At 45.0% G+C, this 22,347-nt stretch overlaps 1 protein-coding gene across 6 annotated transcripts in view; it reads right to left on the bottom strand.

Moving 5' to 3' along the window:
- Window positions 1-22,347, bottom strand: part of FBXO42 (F-box protein 42) — a 50,096-nt gene that overhangs the window by 18,968 nt on the left and 8,781 nt on the right. For 5 of the 6 annotated variants that reach the window (XM_075027584.1, XM_075027583.1, XM_075027588.1 and 2 more), the window contains exons 2-4: window positions 15,047-15,313; window positions 12,524-12,640; window positions 5,375-5,509 (exon numbers count right to left, since the gene is read on the bottom strand). In XM_075027584.1, the coding sequence (XP_074883685.1) occupies window positions 5,375-5,509; window positions 12,524-12,640; window positions 15,047-15,296 (502 nt within the window). In that variant the 5' untranslated portion in view covers window positions 15,297-15,313. Of the gene's footprint in view, window positions 1-5,374; window positions 5,510-10,089; window positions 10,164-12,523; window positions 12,641-15,046; window positions 15,314-22,347 lie in introns of those variants that run through there. The other variant, XM_075027590.1, reaches the window with a different exon arrangement.

The raw sequence follows: 22,347 nt of genomic DNA, 5'->3' as shown, positions 1-22,347 counted from the left end.
GGTACACACAGACCATTTTGCAGCCCTCCCTTCAAGGGCTGTAAGTGGAAAAGAGTTGGGCTAAATTTTGGAAGTTTATATTCAAAACCTGCTTCTCCTGGTTTCCCTCATTATGTACGTGGGAATGTGTTTGCTTTGCTAAGAAACATCTCACAAATGGTGTCTCAGGGACCGGCAGTAGTCCACAAATTGAGAAATATTGCTCTAGAGAGGCTACCAGCATGGGCAGGTCAGGATTTTGAAGTTTTTTTTTAATCCCTAAAGCAAGGATGTGCCTTAGATCACTCACTACGTTACCACGAGGCAAGTCACTCTGCAACGGAAACAGAAGAATTGCAATATGGGGTCAGGACACAGCATTTCAGTCATGAGTCTCAGCTGGTTACTGCTATTCAGAAACAAGGTCATGCAAAATGCAAGGACTAAATCTGCACGATCTCAGAAGATCTTCAGACACAGTGGGTTTTAAACTCAAATGCAAGACAGTTCCCACTACTCTAACAACTGTTTACTCTTTAGAAACCCCACCGATCCTTTGGACTGCCCTGCAGCCACAAATCCTGCAAGTTATTTACACCATGCAGGAAGGTGTTGCACCAATTTACAGATGCAGAGGGCTGGATGTCTGCTGGATCTCAGCTGCATGACCTGTCCCTTCCCTGGTCCTTCACTGTGGCTCATGTCTCCTTTCAGCTCCACAAAGCTCACATAGCCACAAGGAAACTCACTCCAGATCAGGACCAGCATTATCAAACTTCAACTGTTTTGAAAACTTGCCGCTGTTTTCTAGAAGGAGATGATGAAAACAGGGTGTGGGTTTTTTTTATATTTTTTTTTTTTTGCTTGGGGCAAGGTTTTTGCTCAGCTTTGTCAAGGGCAAACTGCTCCGTTTGCGCTCAACAACTAACGGGCAGGTTTCTCCTTCAGCCAAGAGAGCCTCCCACCGCACGGGGACCACATCTGATACAACCACCTCAGGCAGGTGACAGCAGAGTCTCTCCTACCTCCTTTGGGCTGTTAGTTTTGTTGACACAACACCATCAAAGGCACCTTCCCCACAGCTCACAAGGGGAAACCCAATCCTCAAACTCCAGCAGCTCCCACTCAAAACACAGAGGGGACCTGGAAGAAAAAAAGGGCCAAGAGGAACCGACGTGGGAGAGGTTTTTTTGCACACTTACTGTGTCGCGTTAAGGCTACCCACAAGATTTTAAGTGCAAACTTTAGGCTGAAGGCCTCTACTCATTTTCAGGCTAAAGCAGGGAGGATCAGCTGCTCTGATGTGGCTACATCTTGACACTGTGAACACAGACAGAGAGGATCAGAGCATCTAATAAATGAGTTTTGCCTTCAAGCCTGTTTTTATTCTGAAATCCTGAGATACATATGAAAAGCTTTCCCATTTCCCCAGCAAAAATGAATGCAGCATGACTGCAGGGAGACAAAAACACCAGGAAACAAGTCCTGGGGAGGTTTACCCCCCTCCCAGCGGAAGGGCCAGCCACACAGTGAGCCTTTTTGCAGCAAACAGGAAAAGCAGAGCTACAAGACTCCTGAACTCTCCTGATATCTGAGTGGGATACCATGGCCTGGCAGCGGGAAAACACACTTTGTGAATGGGGGACCGGGGTCTTTCCAGCTCTCTTGGCTTCCCAGATAGCTGTAGGGAAGAGGGTATCAAAGGGGGGGATCACGCTTGGCTGAGGATGATAAAGCAGAAACAGGGAGGGTGCACAGACCCCGTAGGACTTCAGCTAGCATTCCTCTCTCTGCAAAGACCTGGTCTTTTTATAGTAATTCCTTACTATATAAGCACAGTAAAAGTCTCGGTTTAAAAAGAAAAGCTTTCCACCTCTGTCCCGTAAGTCCCTGGGAGCATGGGCAAAACTACTGGCATCATTTTCCTCTCTGATGTATAAAAAGGTACTTCCCAGTTCACTGTACTGTTCTGGCAGACAGAAGCCAAGTGTAGGGCTCCTGAGGAATATAAACTAACAAATACAGGAAGGGAGAAAGTCTGCAGAAACACACGGTCTGAAATAGCACAGGCAGGCCAGAAGGATAACTGCCTGGGGATACGCTCTCAATTCTGCATATAAATTATCCCCTGCAGCCTGAGGATGACACAAGCAGGAGACACAGACGATGGTAAAGGGCCTGGGTCGGTGCTGATGGCCAAGGCAGCTTCTCCCAGGGCCTGCCAGCACTTTTTATTCACAGAGATGGAGGGGTTCTCATCAAGAGAGTTTCACAGACCTGCATGGAAATAGGACAGACCTTCCGGGCCACTGGTGCAGCAGCTCCAGGGCCAAATCCTGGGTTAGCCAAGTCCAGGCGTCAGCAACCCCACACCAAAGCCCTTGCCCTGGGAACCCCTGCAGCTCTTGCATTACCCATTGCATTAAGTCCTGGGAGTCTCCATCTCAAATGGGGTTTGGTTTCTTTCCTGGCCATTTCCACTGCACAAAAGCTCTTTTCTGGGGAGCACCAGAAGGCTATCGCCGCCAAAGTCATCCTGCCTGCGCCCTTGCTGCAAGAGCGGCGTGCTGCAGCTTGAGTTACAGAGGAGTCAAGACTAACCCTTGCCTCTAGCTGGATAAACAGACTCCAGCATAAACCACCTCCAGTCCTCCATCAGATTCTCCTCTGTGCAAATAGGCCAAAAGTCAAAGAAGTGCCCAGACTAATTATGCAAATAAAGGCAAAGAAAGCATCCCCAACACATGGAGAAAGGCACTTGCCTCTCAGGGACCACCTACCCTGGGATAACATTGCAGGCTTCCCACATATTATGGGCCATTAATAATCGCTCCCGTCCTGCTCCATCAAGTCTCATATGTGGGAGTGGAGGAGGTGGAAAGTAGCTCCAAAGTGGCCAGAAGAGCTTGAGGGAGAAAGTTTAGAGGCATTCCTGTTCACGTTCTTAAAATAGAGATCCCGCTGCCTTACACCCTCCTTTGTAGACCTTTAAGCCCCACCAGTAAAAAGCCCTACATAAAAGCTAGGCATTAAACTCTCTTGTTCTGCTCCAGCCTAATAAGTAGAAAGCCAATGCCATTGTTTTAGATCTAAGCAAAAAAATGCTTTGAAACCTCAAAAATTAGTTTTTTTTGAAGCAATTATCTCCCTCCTCCGTCTCGGAGACTAAAGAAACATGGGCCAATTATTTCTTTGAAGGCTAAATATTTACTCCTAGGTGAAGTGCAGCAGCTCAGGCTGGAGGTGAATTATCCAGCTCTGATGTCATCTAATGCCTGCAAGTAAGAAAACCCAAATGAAAACAGGTATGAACAAACAACAACAACAAAGGGTGTTTTCTCCTGGAAAAGCCCTTCAGAGAGGAGAAAGGGATGAAGTTGTTTCAGCTCACCTGAGCTGTGTCCAAGGCATTTAGCACGGCCCTGGCACCACGCTCCTGTTCCCTTTAGGTAGCTCTACCCAGGTCTCATTAGATAATATGCCCATGCTTAATAAGGGCACAAGTAGAGCATGATCAAACCTCTCTGAGCAAAAACTGGCCTTGTTGAAAAGCCGCTGTCTTATTCTGGAGCAAGACCTAGCCTATAGAGACCATAGGGCCAGGTGTGAGAACTCCTCCTCAACCTCCACGAGCAATTAGCTTGCACACACAGCGAGCATTAATCAATCAATGTCAGCTCTTCTTTTAAAATAAATCCCTCCTGCCTTATTTACATCTGACTCCTGAGTTTCAAAGCTCTCTGCTTTTGCCCCCTCCAGTCACTATTCTTTCCCAGGCAGCGGGTGCCAACCCTCTGGTTAAGGGCACACACACACACAAAAAAAAAAAAAAAGCAGCTATGTGTAAGAAACTACCACCGGCACAAGTGCGGAGTGACTCATCTCTTCTGAAGACCAAGGAACAAGAGCGCTCTCTGTTTGGTGAGACTGCCTGAAGTTTCAGTTGCGATCCCATCTCACTACACGCGCTCATGACAGCATGCAGAAATATTTCCTCGGGGGATCTTCCCATGGGACTTAACTCTGACACATATTCCCACAGGACTTGTTCTTTTAAAAGTGTTATTTGTTAGTAAGGCAGTGGGAATTTGACTTTGCGAAATACCAAGAGAGTGACTGAGCAGAGCTGGGTGCCGGCAGCTGGACCCGTTGACGCGACTGCGAGTCATGCCCCATATTCAATCCGACGGAAGAACTCGCTGGACTGCAAGAATAGATGTCCTGGGTCAGAGCAGAGGTCTGCATCACCCAGTATCCTGTTTATGCTACCCATAGTGTCTTCTCCACCCCTGAGCAGAGGGAGAGTGCTACAGCAGGGAAGGAGGAAGAGCAAGAGCCAGTTTCCACATACATGTAGACTGTGGTTTGTTTTTGTCCTCCATTTAAAGTCCATGACTGCTTAATTCTCACCTGTAGGCATCATACAGTGGATGTGCAGATGCAAAAATCAAGTCAAAATATTAGGAGTTGTGTAGACTGATATCCAGCAAGTGGTCATCAAGCACCAAGTTACATGTTAACATTTCAAAATGACACCCGACCAATTCCCAGATAACACCAGTATGCAGAAACATCTGGATTTTGGAGGACTTTGTAAGAAAAAAGTGTCAGACATGAAAATATGACTTTAAACAATAACTGAGTAATCCACAATACTTGGAGCGCATGAAGCAGGGTCAGAGGGAGTCTGGACCCAAGCAGACAAGCCAGCAAGGAGTGCTTGGTGGATGCTGAGCTCCTTTTCTTCTTCCTGCTCTTCGCTAAATGTAAAGCTTTTGCTGAAATGACTAGCTTAATGATTAACCCCCATCCCCCCCAAGAGCTTCCCCCAATTCTTCTGCCTTTGTCAAAGTTATTTTAGTCAAATTCAGAAATAAATGGAAAACAAGTCTGCCGCATAGGACATTTTGAGTACACAAACCAGTGTGGGAAATCATTTGTGGCGTTTTCCTGCCCTGCTCAGAGCGCATGGACTACAGGAATGTACCTGTTTTCCCACGCTCTCCCCATTGCTGTGGGCAGCCCGCACAGGCATGTCTCCTCCACTCCTCAAATACCTGAAGTGGCAGCTACCAAAGTTATTAAAAAAAATTCTCAGCTTTGGGACGACTCTTATCAACACAGGCTCTTGTGGCTGCAGGTAAGTGTCACTCATCCTGCATGGCACGAACCAGCACTGAGCAGCTGCTCCAAAGAGAAACAACCCAGTGTGGTGCCACAGGCACAAGGATACACATAGTCTGCAGCAAAAAAAAAAAAAAAAAAGGATATAACCTGAAAACCAGCCGGATAATGATGAAACACGCAGGGAAATACAGAATCAGTCCAGCCAGCCCTGGGGACAAGGTAAGTTTTGATAAAGCGGTGGGGGAGTTGAACATCTGCCACCTCTCACCTGATGCCAGGGGCCGGATCCACTCCTTGCTATTCAGGTCAAGTCTCCAGAGGTCGTTGAAGGCAGCATTACAACTGCTCTGTGTGCAGCCACCAAACACATACATCGACTGGTTAGCGTCATAGTAACACGCACCTAAAAAAAAGCAAACACACAGATTAGCCAGTTCTGTGACCTTCGCACTTTTGGGTGAAAAAAAGATCATTTTCTTTTCCCCCTGGTTTTCAGACGGAAGAAAAGCAGACAGGCTGCCCCAGCTTCAATAAAACCATGGGCCAGCTTAGGGGTATCCCTGACCACTGTAAATCTCCAGCAAGAACCTTCCGAGACAATTATCCCCTCAAGCAGAGCTGCTCCTGGAAGTGCAAAGAAAGCTGCCTTAGAAGTTTGCAGTTAATTAGATTAGCTACGATTAACACACTCAGCACACTTACCTTCTTCTAAGCTAGTTTGCATGGTTTATAGGGTTGCCAAATTACACTAAGAAACTGGCCTGTGTACCTAGACCTGGTCGCTTATTCTCTTTTTCCAAAGCTGACGGTATTTCACCTTATCTCATCATAGAAAAGCACCACTGAAACACATGCATCCTATGCGAGCATTCCCTTTATCTCTTATGGGAAAGGATTAGGCAGCGAGATGGGGAATGGGGAGGGAACATGACACTTGACAACCCTTCAAAGATACCCAGGGAAATAAAGAGCTTTTGGCCCCAAACCAAACTCTGCAGCAAAAAAAAACCCCAAACAAAACCATCTGCCTTTGGCAGTTAATGTCCCATGGTACCCATGCCCCTCTGAAAAGAAGTAAATTAAACATAAGATAAAGCAGAGAGGACTTGTTCAGCTTATCTGCCTTGGAAGATGAGCAAGACTCAAACGTGTTCAGAAAATTAAACCCCTGCAATTAAAAAGAGGATTTCCCAATATCTACATTTCCCTCCTCAAACACAACGAGCCCCATTGACTTCGTACGACAGCCCCTTGCCTTTCACATTCTTGAGATCCCTGCAAGGCAGCAGCATCTCTTCCACCTCTTGCCTAACTCATGAGAAGTGGGACAAGTGCTGGATGGTGACACTGGAAGAGCAAGGTTACCCTTCGGCAGCAGCTTTGATAGACAAACTCACACCAGCTCCTAAGCTTGCAAGCCGAGGACCGAGGAGTGAAGGCAACTTCAGCTCCTGGGCTGGTCCAGGTGATCAGGCAGCAGGTTTATCTGCATCTGCACCCTCCAATCAGCTGGGTGCTGTCTGCTCTACTGACATGCATGTGACAGCAACATGTTTGAAAATCAAACCTCCTTTGACCTGACAAAGCCTGAAAAATCTCAATTCTTGGGTTATCTGTGAAATTCTTCCCTTTCTTCCCCCAGAGCTTTGGTAAAAAGTGTAGTGTGGCTGACATGAAGGGCAAGCTTGTTTCTGAAGCCTCGATCTGTCTGTCGGTGTGTTGCTCTGTTCATTACTGCATCTCCCAGGATATCTTTAGTGGTCTCCAGACACCAGGAATTCAGCAGCACACTTACAGACGGTCCCAAAACACTAAATCCTGCGTGCAGTCCCATAGCACCAGCCAGGGGAGCACCAGCACTCGGCTCAAAGAGGACTCACTGCCTGAATCCCACTGTGAACCAAAGCCTCTCTCTGTAAACCCCAACTTCATGCACAAGTACCCTCAAAAAAAGTCATAAAAATCTACTATCAAGCCTCTCAATGTGAGCAAGGCCTCCCCAACGATTCTTCGAGTGTTCATTATCAAGTCTAGCAAGGGGAAAACCCACAATAAATCATATCCATGCACATATGCGCCAGCGCATAGTAGAAAGCCACAGTGTTTGATGCTCTGGGAACACTGAAGGGTACCAGCCAGGGCTCAGAGGGAGCAGGAGTCATCGCCCTTGTGATGACAAGCAATATATTGCCCAACTCGAAAAGCAAGAGGAAAAGTCAAAGTTCAGGCAAGCAGCCCACGGCACTGGGCAGCATCTGGCCCTGGGTCTGAGATGGAGGTGAGAAGCACTAGTGATTATGCAGAAGCCCCTCCACAGAGCATCTCCAGGATGAGGACCATGTACCGTCATAAATAACTAGCACAAGAGAAGCGACAAGATGAAAGATTAGCACACAAGTACAGCGGCTTTGATAAAAAGCACCAATATTTATTCTGTGCTGAAGCAAAAGTGGAGGTAGATGCATGGCAGGGGTGCAAGTTGCACTGTTCCTTCCCTCTCTCTCCATCACATATTGTACACAGCTGTTCATCAGTTAAAGAATAAAAATAGATTCAGATGAGCTGACCTGACGGGACACAGGACTACTCCAGAGCTTGTACAGATATAAAGGCTTTTTTTTCTTTTTGAAACAGTAGCAAGAAGATAGAAGAAAAAAAGCCTAAAAAAGGAGCATATGGACTGAAAGCCTGATAACCTACTTTTGGTAGCAGGAGAAAATGATTCAGAGCAAATCCCTGCAAGAAGTTGTTCCTGCTTCCAGCTTCGCTCTAGACCAGTACAAGCATGTCCCTGGCCAACCCCACGGCCCTAATTTTCCAGCCTGGAGGTACGTACTTCCAGCGTGAAAGAGCTCTTTAACGCAGCCCACCCATACATACACCAGTGATATTCATCTCGCCGCTGTGAAAGAATCACAACGCCGTAAACCGGTGCATTCAAGTGCCCGCGGACAATACCGTGGCTCAGTGGGGGATGCGATGACGCCCGGTGTGGCCTTTGCCAAGGGTCCCATTGTCTGACCTGGGGCTTGTCATGCAGATCCCCTATTGAAAAGCCAGCAGCCCTCATGCCCTTGGCTTTTAGTGACAAGTCCAGGGCGCTTTGCTGACCACACAGTGGGAATGGGGGAGCTGGATACACTGGATGTGCTCAGAGGGTGAGACCACCCAGCTCTGCCCCGTGTGCATCCACGCGACGCCCTTACGCGCAACTGAACTGTCTTCATCCCAACCCACATCTTGCCAAACTAATGTAATACACACTTATACGCCACAGCACATCACTTCGGAGCTCTGTTTGGAGTGGAGAATATATAAACAGTGGTGTAGAGGATTTACCTGGGATGGGTTTGAGGAAGAAATAATGATTAAGAGCATTTTTATAGCTTTACCTACTCCTGAAGATTCAACCCTGTATCATTTTTACATGGTAAGACCCCTTGTAGGCTGCAACATCACCTCCACCCAGGAAGGCACCAGCCAGCACTTCACTAAGCACATACAATTAAAACCTGCTGCAAAGCAATGCTGTGGTTTTTCTACTTAACCTTTCTTGAAAGGTTTAGTCTCCTTAGAAATCTAATCGCTACTTAAACCATGACAGGTTGAGAGCCTCTTACCTCCTCCCCATGCCAAACCCTTGCTTGGCAAGCACAGCTTTAACACCACAGCACAGCTCATTTATTTTTTTTGAGGGGAGGTGGCAGCATTCTTCTCCTCTATTTGGATTTAAAAACCAAGCCAGCCAGACAGGCACCATGACGTCCGCGTGGCATGTATTTTAATCCTAGACCAAAATAATTTAAACTGTGCTTTCCTACTTCTTAGCAAGCCATTTAAAGCTTCTGAAGCCAAGGAAGACAGATCAATTTGGGAAAAAAAATTAGGGGGGGGGAGGAAGCACAATTGAAAACTCCAGTTTATACCAGCCTTGCAAAGGTGTAGAATAAATCAGGGGAGGAAGGTGCAAGTCCCCAGTGCCTTTAACTCTTTTTTGGGTGGAAAACACTGGAGGTATTTTTAGTTGGGTTGGTTTTTGTTTTTTTTTAAAGTCCCAGTAAAATTTAGTGTCCCCCAGAGTTTCAGTATTGCAGAGATGGCATATCTTTGTAACTGGAAATGAAGAGAGTAAATATTTCTGATGTTTGAAGACACTGGTACCTAAACAGACCACAGAGCCAGCTTGTTTTGAACACGTTCCTGTTTCTCCTCTGTGCTGCATAACAAAGCATCAGAGACGTTCACCCAGAGCGTGAGATAACTGAAATAGAGATCAACTGGGAAGGGAAAACTGAATGCAAAGCACATGCCCTTTGCGATAATTAAAGGGCACTGACTTTTTAAACTTCGCGTACATCAAATAAAGTAACCCATCCAAGTTCAAAGGTCGTATTCCCCATCAGAGAGAGGGGAAAAAAAGTCAGCTTGGCTATTGAAATCCCATTGCTACACAGCCCTCAGCTGAAAACAGCACCGCAGCTTTGCAGCTAAAAGTTGACAGCCCTTGGTGTTGGCGTTCCCAGGAGGACCCTGCCAAGCCGATGCTGCAAGCATTGTACGTTGAGCTGCTGGCACCGTTTCCTTCAACGCGGGGCTGGGTTTTGGAGGTAACCTCTCTGCGCCCAACTGCGCTTGGCACAAGAGCCAGCAGGATGGCGGCGCTGAGGAGGCAGGGCTGCAGATGAAAGCACCCGGTCCCGCTGGCTGGCACAGACGTTTACACCAACTACGCTGCAAGTTGCGGCATGATAAAAATGCACCAGACCTCTGAAAGCCCAGCTCTCCACATCTTCAGGGGAAAAAATAAAATCCCACATCTATCTCCTTATTCTCTAAAATACTGTTTTCCTGCTCCTTGCAGTGCAGCCACTCTGTGCAGACAAAAGGCAGTGATATATTGAGCAAAGCTAGGTGATATGAAGAGCCATAGCTCTGGTAGAAAAGCAGCCCATCCTGTAAAACAAACAACATTCCAGCTTTTACCTCTCCCTTGCCTCTCAGGGTAAACCCACGAAATTGCTTTAATTAGTCGTCATGTTGGTGCCGTGCTTCCCAGACTGCACGGAAAAAAAATAATCAGTATTTAAAATTAGTCACTCTCCCATCAAAGGATCAATATTTCTGGCACAACGGTCGGCATTCCTCTGCTGCTTTTCCGTTTCTGCATTCCTGTGCCTCCTGACATCGCTTTCTGATTGTGGCCAGTTATTTAACCACATGAGTCATTGCCCTGCTATGATATTTGTAGGCTCGTACGTTAGGGCTAAAAAAGAATTAGATGACTACCGCAAACATTACACCTGGTATTCAGCTCAAAAAACCTATCCATGAAGTATTTCTTCCTGTACATTTCTATCTAAAAAATAGCATAATTAATATTGTATCATGTTCTGCAGCTTCAATGAAATCCTTTAGAAAATCTACAGCCTATCCATAAAGTTTATTATCAGTTGTCTGGTCAAGGACCTGCCAAATGTTCCCTCCCCACGAGATGACAGTAACTTCCATTAATTACTCCTTATCAAACAGTTTTTCTATTACTCTCTTCAGAACTGATAGAAGACATAGTGACCTCTAACTATCTAAAATTCTCTCACTTGTCCTTTTATGCTCCATATGAGCACTTCTGGGATATTTCTAATAAATCTTAGAAGAGAGATAGTCCTAGCCACTTCTTTCATGCCAGCTACTGTTGCCTGTTGACTTCAAATGACTCGTGCCTGGTAGATGACGTCTTCCCACAAAACCTGGCAAATCCCTCACAACCCTAAAAAAGGGCTTTGTGAGTACTCCCTCACCTCCCCCTCCCCAAACCTGTTCTTACTTCGTCTCAGCTCTCCGAATCTCAGTATTTTAGGTCATAGGTTTAGAGATTCAGTTTGAATTTCTGCAATTAATCACTTGTAGCCTCGGTTTAATATGGAATCCACCCACAAACATGCAACACTTTGTTGTAGGGAAAGCAGATACCACAGATCTGGAGAACTGCTTAAAAAAAAAAATCAGTTTAAGTCAGCAAACAAGTTAATCCAGATTAGCTTTCTGCACATAAAGTGCATTAATAGCGCTTCTGTAGCGACCGAGGGCTGACCAGAGCCACTGTCAAATAGCGAGGCTAATAGAGATTACGTGCTCCGAGGGCACTGGCTTTAGTAAGACAACTCTTTTTGGATAGAGTGTAACTGCAGCACGCTCAGAGGAAGCCCCTGGTGGGCAGTAGAATAAATTAAAGAGCACACAGCAGTCTTTGGTGCAATATTTGGGCCTTTCTCAGGTAGTTTCTAGCTAGCCTTAAAACTCACCAGTTGCAAAAAGGCTGCAAAAATTGAAGGGAAAATACATGCAAATCTGCAAGTCATTAATAAGCACTTTACCAACACAGCTGCTTAAAAACAAGCTATGAACAGTGGTACCCTTTTTATTCTTTAGGAGGACAAGGAAATCTTTGAAGAGCCCAGTGACTTCACCAGAGCTTCCCACAGTGTCTCCTGGACTTGTCTCGGCAGGAGGCTATGCATCGGTTGCTTCATAAATTATTACTTGGGAATATGAAAATTTTATGCCTGCTTGGAGTCACATGGCTTACACCGTGTTTATTTACCTTTAGAAAAATGAAATTTGCTCCCCGGAATAACTGCTTCCCAGAGGGCTCAGACCCAGTGACAAAGCCACAAGGACTGAATTTTTGTCATATTCGACTATGTCACCTGGCAGAGCGGGCTGAGGCAGCTTGATGCTACTGCAGTACAAATAACAAGTTTTATCTGAGTATCTTTCCCTAAGGGAAACGCTTTTCTGTTCTGTTCCAGAAACTTGGAAGCAGGGCAAAAATTCACCCATACGTTAAGTGGCATTGTTGACTAAATCGCTTACTTCTATCAGCAAATACACTTGCTTCTCATGTGCAGTTCTGTTTTATTTTGAAGCAAGCCACACTCAGCCTCCTTCAAATTAGATTACTCACAGATGTAGAAGATGACGTGCTGTAAAAGCAGCCAGCGTACATCCCTGAGCACTGTAGGTATGCAAACTCATTGGCTTTGATGGTAATGACTTGAGTCTAGTGGCTAAGTGAGGTTTCTATTGAAGAGGACACAAAGCTCAGACTCAAAGGGGAGCTGCGGAAAGAAGCCTGCGTGTAAAATTTGCAAAACCATAAAGCCAAAATCCCACCCTAGCTCTGTTAACATTTCCTAGGAGCAACGAGCCAATAACCATGATTAGCAGCTACCAAATCCCTATTCTTGTGCAAAGTGCTTGTGTTGGCAGATCTGTGTGTTACACTGACCCACTGAAATTGCTGCAGCGACAGGCACGTGCAGCACTGCTACATCCCAAGCGATGCAGCACAAACCCCTTGGCTGCAGCTTCCTGTTGCAAATCAGGGCAAGCAGAGCTTTTCCCAGCAGCTACTTACTGTGCGAGAAGCGTTGCGTGATGGGGGTGCCAGGGTAGGGGTAAGTGCGACTCTCCCACTGAATATTTCCTTCTTGCACTGCTTTGATAAAGCCGTGATAACACTGATGGGCCACACCTAGGGAAAAACAAGACGTTAGCAAAATTTGGGGCACGTCAGGAACAAACCGTGCCTGCACAGTTGCACAAGCAGCATGACAGCAATTATAAAGAACCCCTGTACTTAGATCATAAATATGCTGGTGGAAATTCAGAGGATTAAAGAGAATAAAGAATAGGGACACTGCAAATGTGGAAAATCAGCAGCATTCACTGAACTGATTCACTGCATTTCCAATATCTGTCAGCTCTAGCTTGGTAAAGCAAAGCCTTTGTGAAACGTAAGCAGGTGTGATGACTTCGCAGAGCTGGTTTTCAGCCTTCTCTGCTACAAAGCAAGCCTGCTGTCCCCTAATCACACTCCCAGAAGAGCAGCTACCCTTCCCTTAATGGACCTTTGAGGATAAATAACGTGCAATAATGAATTTTTAAGAGTGCACACACAGCTACTGCATGGGAATCTAAAATAAACGAGAGGGGAGACATCAGTGATAAAAGTCAGTGTGTCTTAGGTGAAAATACTCCTCCTTAGCTGTGTAAGGGAGCAGATCTGGCCGACAACAGCTCCTCCGCAGAGCAGGCCAGTCCCAGAGCTGCAATTAATTCTGTGTATGGAGTACATGTGTCTGCGTTTGTGCTGAGAGGGGCCAGAGACTACTCTCTGTGGAAGGAAAAGGTTCTGGTGAAGATTTACGACTGCAGTGGCTCAGCAGATGCTTGGCGGCATCCGCTATGCTATGGCAGCCCTCACTCTGAGGATGCCACAACCTGTCAAGACTTTTTCCCAAGGATTTGCTTCATGAAAGCCCTGTGCCAAGAACACCCCCAGCAAGAAGTCACACTCTGGGACATAAAGCAGGAAGTTTTTAAAAAAAAAAAATGAAGCCTGAGGTCCTCAAGCAGCTGGTCCCCGAGAGTCGTGCGGGAAACGTAATGTGAACTATAGTATTTCATAGCAGATGTATCCTGACAAACAGGAAAAATAAACCAGAAGAAAACAAATCAAGCGTTTACCTCAAGTGACCTCTCTGCTTCACAGAGTGCAGGTTAGCAATTATACTCCCTTTTTTTGCTATAATTGCCACAAAAATGGCACAGCCGCCCAGCACCACTCATCCCCTGAGACTTGGACAACTCACTCCCATGCCACACTGTGCCTCAGGCTGCTTATCCCTCCCCTCCACTCCAGGGATGTTTCCCACAGTCTCTTTTGGGGTGAATCACCAGGTGCTTGTTCATTCCAGCTGCTTCCTTTGCATCTCTTAAGGCTGCTCCAGGAACAAGCATGTGTGAGAAAGAGCGCCCAAGCAGCAACTTGAGGGCTGTGGACACTTGAAAAATCTTTCAACAGGGGTGTGGGCTGCTGCTGACCCAAAATTATGCAAAAAGACTAATTTTGTGCAATGCTCACTTCTGAAGTAGCTGTGTTTTTTTTAACCTCCAGCCTGTTAAACTCTGGGCAAGGCAGAAAATGCCTGGAATCTGAGCAATGCTTCACATGTGCGGAGAAGTTCACAAATTAGACATCACCCCACACACCTGCCAAAGGCATTTTTTCTCACCTGACACCCGCTCTGTGTTTTCCAGAAGAAACAAGTTGCCCTCGTGCAGCAGCGTGCCTCATTTCCTACAGATTTAACTGTGGTCTCTTCTTAAACTGCTTGTTTTTTAATGAAGCTTGTAATCAAAACACGTGTCTCCAACAGAAACAGAAATCATCCAATGTATTAAAAAAATACCAAAGCAGATAGCTTTGCTTGTATCCTTGTCCAAACTTTACCTACCTATTTGTCATATCATATATATCTAGCATTAGAATATCCCCATAAGGCTTCAGAATTAATGCTGCACAGAGGTGAAGTATCTGTATCTCAGGGCTACTCTTTCAGGAAGTCTGAATATGTAGATCTGTACTAATGCAGATTTTATATACCACTTATCTTCAGCAGAGCTGTAAGAACCAGACACGGTTTTGTTTCCAGCCGAAAGCATAAACTTTGGGAATGTTAATTACTGAGCAAGACACAAATGAAGCACAATTACAGCCACATCAGACATGGGACACTGGCAACTGGGGCTGCTGTGTGGTGGAGAGGAAGCCTGAATGCAAGGTCAACAGTGCTGCACATCAGCAGCGCACGGGGAGCATTCAAAAGCAACGTGAGCTGCTCTCTCACAGGGGTTCTTGGGGTTTCACTCTTTTATACTTCAAAAGAGGCTGAGGGGCTCAATTCTGCATTGTTATTAGCCTTGAGCAAAGCAAGTGCCCCCACAGCTGTAGCCATTTTTCCGGCATTTTGCAGAAGTCAAATTTCTGAGTTTGAGGGGAAAACAACAGGTGAGGCTAAAAAAAGGCAGAGAGCTGAGATACAAATCCATCTTCCCACAATTAAAAAAAATGCACTCGCATTACAGCTATTTGTACCTTTGATTAGTCGATACCACTGTTTGCAGACAAGGGCAGCAGTTTTGTGCTCCTGATAGGGCGAAAGGAAGGAGAGGATATATTCCAAAACCTCTTCTGGGAGCTCCAACATTGATCTGTTATGCCTGGTCTCCTCGACCTCCAGCTCAGCATGAGGCTCATCATCTTGCTCCATCGTCCCTTCGACCACAGCGTCTTCTGGATCCACAGCCATGAAACCATCATCTTCACTGTCCGAGGAACTGGCCATGGCATTCCACTTCACAGCTTCAAGGGGGGAAAAAAAGACAACAGTAAGGTCACAAAGAAAATTAATAGCATCAGAAATGCATCTGCAATCCATGTATGCTACACCAAAGGTCTATGTCAAGCTCTGTCCCAGCAAACTCCAAGTCAAGGACATGGTTTTTGCAAAGATTTGAAGCAGGCTGAACACAGTTTAGGAACAAGCCACTCTCCATTGGCGCAGCATTTTCCCAGGCCATTTAATCTCTTGCCACTCTCAGCCCTACTGTCGCCTACAAACTGTACCAGAGAGAGAAAAAAAACCAACCCAAATCCTGCTGGAGGAAACCCCTGCTTCCTTGCTGGGCCCGAGAAGGCATCACAGTGCTGCACTGGTGGCCCTGGTTGGTTTGCACTGCAGGGCCAGGCAGCGATGGGGAAAGGGATCTACACCAAATCAAGAGCAACGCAAAGCAAAATAGGATCGAAGGGACAGCTTTGCAGCCCCTCCTCCCCCGCAAAACCAGTTTTGCCAGCAAGCCTGCTTTACCCCAAGCAACTTCCCAGCAGCATGCAAGGGGGGGAAAATCTCTGTGCCCTTCTCCCTTAACACCCCCCTATGTTTCTTTTTTTTTTTATTAAATACTTGCACGTAGTTCTTACCGGCAGTAGGTGAGGAAAAAAAAAAACCCACAGGATTTACTGCTGCTGAAAGGCTGGAATATCGAATATTGCATCTCCAGCTATTTAGAACATCTTAAGCATAAGGTAACGTACTGATGACAGAAATACATCATGAAATAAATCCATCTTAACGAGCGGCTGTGTCCAATTCGGCCAGTTGGCAAGGTGTGCAGTTAAACCCATGCCTGTCACTGCAAAACAAATCCCTGGACCCTATTTCCTAGGAAGCAGCTGACCTGTTTTGGGGAGAGCGGCGATAGTTTTCCCTTCCAACACTGCTGGGTGAAGACCAAGGGATGTAACGGCTCCATGACTATACCTGCACCGATAGCTCAAACCAATATAACTCACAAGGATAACACAGGGACTTTCTTTTCAAAAAACTGCAATTACAAATTCCCTTTATTATCCTTTCCTAGCACAGCAGGTTGTAATGAAGGACCCAATACAGGGTAAGGTCTCAGCTCTTGCATCGCTCAGCGTGAGTTTCTCCTGACACCACAAGGCAGAGGCTGCCCAGCCACCCCCAGGTCCCAGATTGACTAGGATGATGGGATGCAGATCAACACCATCCATGGGATGAATCCCACCTGCAGCAAGCCCAGAATGCAAACCCACTCCTCAAGAGGGAAGACAAGACATGGCTTTTTGCCCAACATACTTAAATACAAGTATATAGTATCTTATTTTTACCAAACTCCTAGTATCACAGAAAATATGGATGGAAGGAATTTAAGTTACCTAGCTATCAGGAATAAACTAAGCTGCTATAAGCTTCCAGCAATGCAAACTCTACCATCTTCCCCAGCTAAACCCAGGGTTTTCCCATCCCAGCATACACTGAGCTGAAGAGCCATGGGAATAGCAGAGAGCAGAGATGCGGAGCAGAAAAGCTTACCATGACAACTAATTCATGCTCAGAAAAATTATGTTCGACAGCATTACTCTCCACTTTTGTCAGGTTCCCTGATGAAGCAACTTCAGAAAATCCATGGGGCTGTCAATCTTCAGTAGAAACCACATCAAAATTAAACTTAGAGTTATCATCCTAACAGATGCTCAGCACGTTTTCCCGTGTCAGAAATCCTTCTTAGAGTCAATGTTATGACAGAGAAAGGCTGAAACCCAAACGCTTTGACACAAGCACTGCTGCTGCTGCCAGCAAACTGCATTACGCAGCAGATAATACACAAATTCCCAAAGATTAAGAAATGGAAAACTAAAAAAAAAAAAAAAAAAGCAGAGCTGCACTAAAAAAAATAATTAAAAAACCAAGAGGGTTGGGTCTTTTCCAAGTAAAAGCATCTATTACCATGAAGCGCATGTGCCAATTTCCATCTTGACATGGCATGGCAGGAAGCCAAAGGCTCCCAGTACTCCAACTTCAGGATGCGGTTTCACTAGAGCCAGGGAGGTTGGAGGAAGGAGGGTTGGTCCCTATCTCATGGCTTGGGACAACAGAGCAACACATCTACCCAGGCAGAACAGAAGGCGTTTCACACCCTAAAAAATGCTAAAAGACCAATCAGAAGTACATTTGCATCCAGATCAGGTACAATGGGACACCTGTGGGTGACAACACCGAACATAAGCCTCAACTCAACAGGTTCACACAAGACATCTGTTGTGTTATTAAGGTTTAGAAGCAAAGATTCTGTGTGTTTCCCAACAGCTTTTATTTACCCTCTAAATAATGTCCAAAACCTGCTGGAGGAAGTCAGTTGAGAAGTGCAGGAATGAATGCCCAGCTAGGAAGGGTTTTTTTCCCCAATTATTAAATCCCAATTTTGATCCTCTGGAGCAGGCTTGGGAACAACACAACACAGCAAGTTAATCACAGGGGCAAAACAGCTTGGGGGTTAGAAAAGCATCTCTAAGACCCATTTTAAAAAGGCAGGAGGAGCAGGGAAACCCCTCGATGCCTCAAATAGCACATGCTCATGCAGATCTGGGGATGGAGAAGCCACGCTGAGTTTTGTCTGGTCTTACCAGACCACTTGATAACATTCTAAATATTCAAAGGCATCTACTTTGCTAGATCCTCGTTTTCTAAATGTTTGAATGTAAGAAAAACACACCCTCCAAGTCTTCACACCCACGCCGTGTGATTTTTAAGGAAAGCAAGACTAGCAATAAACTCAACTCCCAAAAGGCAAGTCGCCGTCAAAATAACTCTTCAAGCTTGACCTATCACGGATGCAGATTTTGCTCTTGTGGCACAGGAGCAGCAGGCTGGGAATAACCACCCCCAGACTGCAAAGCAGCAAAAGCCCTGTCCTGTAACCCTGCTCCAACATCAAAAAAGAAATCCAGGCAGTCAGTAAGAAAGCGCTAAAGCATCCCAGCCAGCTCCTATTACCAGTTATTCAGCAGATCCATGGGAGAAAATCCCATGCCAGTGTTTTTACTAGTTATTTGAAGAGCAGAACAGAGTGTTTCTGCCCCATTTGGATTTAGGGTAGATGCAGTAGGTGTTTTCTCACTCATCCTGGCTCTCTAGGTGCTCTCTGCTTGCACTGAGACGGGCTTCAGTTTGTAAGCAGGCTAAAATTAATCTCCAAGCACTCAAAAAGCCGCAGTGAAGGGATTTAAGCAGTCATGTCTCATCCAAAAGTACATGCAATTCAATTAACTCGCCGGGACAGATCCAGGAGCCCCGTTCTGTTTGGATCGATCGCTGTGAAGGCCAACACAAGCCCCTTGAAGCATCGTATTATAGTTTGCACCCTACAGTCTCCTGGTCCCAGAGAAGTGCCTTTATATTCCAGCAGCAGAAATGTTTTACAGCATTCAGAAATTAGCCTAAAGCCCTACCAAGAAGGAATCGCAGCTGCTTAAAATAACACGTAAAGAAACACTAGAAGGGCAATTGAAACAGAGCTCTGCCAGTACTGATCAAATTTGCCTGGCCCTTCCTAAAAGCTGTGTCTTTGCCAGTTGGCAAAACATTTTATAACTCTCTTCCTCCTTTCAGAGCACTTGAATTTCCCCTCTTTCCCCTCCTGAAATTATTTAAGAACCTGCTATTTATTCTGCTAAAGTGATTATTTGCTGCAGTGGAACAAACAGGTGAAAAACATTAAATGCAGGCAAAAAAACCCACAAGGTTTAAGCACTTCTCAAAGCCTGGTAGCAACATCAGGCAGCCAGCAGCCTGCTCCTGCAAAACCCCTCTCAACCCAAAAAGGTTTTCCTACCTGCAGGCATCTCTCCTGGTCCCATGGACCCCAATTCACAGGCGTGGGTGGCATCAGTGGTTCCCATCCCGAGCTACCTCCTCTTCTCTGCAAGTCTCAGCTGTTTTAAGAAGCGCTTGAACCCGCAGGGGTTTTGACCTGGCTGCTTTTTTTTTTTTTTTTTTTTTTTTTCAGTCAACAGTTTTTAGGGGAAAAAAAGCCTCCAAGGGAAAGTTCTTGAATGAAAATAAGAGGCCGTGCAATAGTACTGAGTCAGAGCACATTACGCATAAGGGAATGCTCATTTTCACATGCCACAAAAAATACTCTCTCCAAACATAATCATAGAAGCTATGTTCTCACCCAGGAAAAAAATAATAAAGGTGTGTGAAAGGACCCAGCCCTGGCTGGCTGACTGCTTCGGCTGGAAGGAGAAAGGGACTCTGCAGAACAGAACGGTTAATTGCACTTGGCAATCAGAAGCTATGGCGTTAATTTAGGGGTGGAAGATAGCAACTGCCTCTAACCCCCTCCAGACTCTTCCTCATACTTTGCAACTGCTTATTCTACTTGTCAGCAGCCCCATCATGGCAGGGTAGCATTTATGGAGACATTTAGACCTTTTAGGCTTATTCTCTTAGCCAGTTTAAAAAAACAAGCCTATTCCATCAGACAGACACATTTAATAATAAGTCTTAGGCTGCTTTCCTTGAAAAAAATTCCTGTCTGTATTTGAAAGGATTATTTTTGCACAATATTTTATTGTTTGTCTCATGCAGCTGTGCCATTAAGGACTTCAATGGCAGCTTCCCCCACTCCAATTTGGCTTTTGCTACTATAAGTTGCTCTACAGAAGCCTCGAGCCCTTTTCTAGAGATAAAGAGGAAAAATAAAGTACTATTTCCTAGGCAGACGCACACTGTTTTATGAAAGCAATGGCACACGGAGTAAAAAGTCTCCGGGAGCTACAGGATTTGGAGTAGGGATAAACACCGTTAAATAAGATGACATTTCTAGTCCTCCAAAACTTGCACCATTTAGAGCTGATGCATTTGAAAATCAACTGCTAGACAAGTTCAACGGTGGAAAAAAAGCAGATTTTAGTCAAAAAAGAAAACAAAGCCTCTGGGAAACCGAACGATGAGCAATATCCTGTATGCGCTGCCGCACCAGCATCACGCCCAGATGAACAAGTGAGACCTCGGGGATACCTGCACCATGCTTTTCTCCTTATCCCTGCAAAACAGGCAATTACAAGTTCTTTGAGGCACAGCTTTCCTCCCCCCCTCCGCCTCCTTTAGCTGCCTTTCAACAGGAAATTGTTTTTTTCTTTCATATAAGACCTAGCTTCACCCATGAAAATAAAGGTTTCCTAAATTCCATCTGCAAGTTTGAAAAGTCAAATATATATCTTTCAGTACTAGCTCCCTGCCACGTGTTTTGCCTGTTAAACCAGTATTTTTATAGAGATTCCAGAGACAAATTCAAAATTACGTGACTGCATTTTACAATGCCATATAACCTGTACCATACTGTAATGAAACAGCACGATTACAACTGAATTTTAATTGATATTATTGTAATAAAAAGGTATAGAGAGTTACCAGAAATCCCTCCCACCCCAATGATGACAGGCTGACCCTCAGCTATTCCATATTCCTGCTCATTTTTATTCTAAGCTTTCAGGAAAAAAAAATAGTAGTAATATAACATTACGCAGCAAGATTTATTACACAAACAGCACAACAACTTAAAAATAAATTCTGCCTAATCTATCTTCCTACAAAATTAAAGCACTGAAAAATGAAGAAGAAAATGAGGTTTATTCTGGATTTATTATAGGAATACAAACCCAGGTAGCACATGTTTTATATACTTGTCGTTAATGTACGGTTCATCCGAACAAAAGGAAACAGCAGAGTTTAATGACACTGCACTTCAGGTGTACACAGCCAAATCTGTCATTTGAATTTGCTAATGGAATAAACAGGACAAAACCTCAGAATTGGCCTAAAATCTTAATAAAATATTAACAAATCAAGAACAAGACCAAAAAGCAAAGGCATGAAGTCCACCTCCAGATATCCCTGCAGAACGCCACTGAACAAGCCGAGATCTCCAACATCCAACAACCCCCCCCAGATGTATCCCTAATAAATGGGATTTGAAGACTTTTGAGTTTCTTTTTACTGCATTATTACCCTTAAAACAGCTTAAGTTGTTTAAAACCTGTTGAAACCTGGCTTGATAAGCACTAGCAGCACAAAAGAAGCTGTTACATTACTTATTTAGGTACCACTTGAGCTCACACACATGCTATTGGGCAACGAACCCCAATTTAATCACACTGGGCATTAAATACATTTACCCTTAGGTTAAAAACGTGATCTGGGTGGGCCAGGCATCTATACACAAAGCACCATGCTCTCTGGGTTTCCCTGATAAAAATTCAAGCCTCCATGTGCATGCCTCCAACTCCGAAATCTCAGTAATCGCTCAACAACATTACATCCCTCCAACCAAGCCAAAAATTAGGAAATCTGAATATCAACCCTAGCTGGGGTTCTCCAAACATGGAATGGGTCATTCCAGTAACTGTGACACAAATTTGGCCTGTTTGGAAAACTGTTCTGCTCAGGTGCAATAATTGGCTGGGTCTGTATCTAGGTGTGCTCTTACAATTCATCCCCTCTACTGAAACCACCCTAAATTTTGTAGGGCCGTAAATAAGTAGTATTTCGGGCTCACACACTCCCTCTACTGACTCCCTGCAAACCGTTAATTAAAATTATTCTTGCCTGAACTTTTTCTAGCAAAACAAATAATCATGATTCATTTCAAAATGAAGGCAAAACTGCATGCCAGCCAGAAAACGAAAATGATCCCTAAACAAGCAAATAAAAGGCTTTGAGACTTGAAAATAGAGGATTTTACAAGAAAACATGTAGATGCTTCTCCTGTTGCAACATACACTGTCTGAAGATAAACAGTTTACACAGCGGCTGCCCAGATAAAAACATCTGATGTGATTCTCAGTACCTATCCAAACCCATCTGTGATGATTCATCATCAAGAACTCCTATAACACCAAGCAAACCCACAACGGCAGACTCTGGAAATAATTGTCACCTCCTTCCTTCGTTGATAGAGCAGCAGGTCTGGACCTCAGAGGCAGCACTTGGAAAGCTACAGTTAAATTAATTATTTTGAGGACAG

The sequence above is a fragment of the Buteo buteo genome, chromosome 5, assembly GCF_964188355.1.
Source record: "Buteo buteo chromosome 5, bButBut1.hap1.1, whole genome shotgun sequence".
Lineage (NCBI taxonomy): Eukaryota > Metazoa > Chordata > Aves > Accipitriformes > Accipitridae > Buteo > Buteo buteo.
Note: the sequence above shows the minus strand (reverse complement) of the source record. Positions and strands in the feature narration are given on the sequence as shown.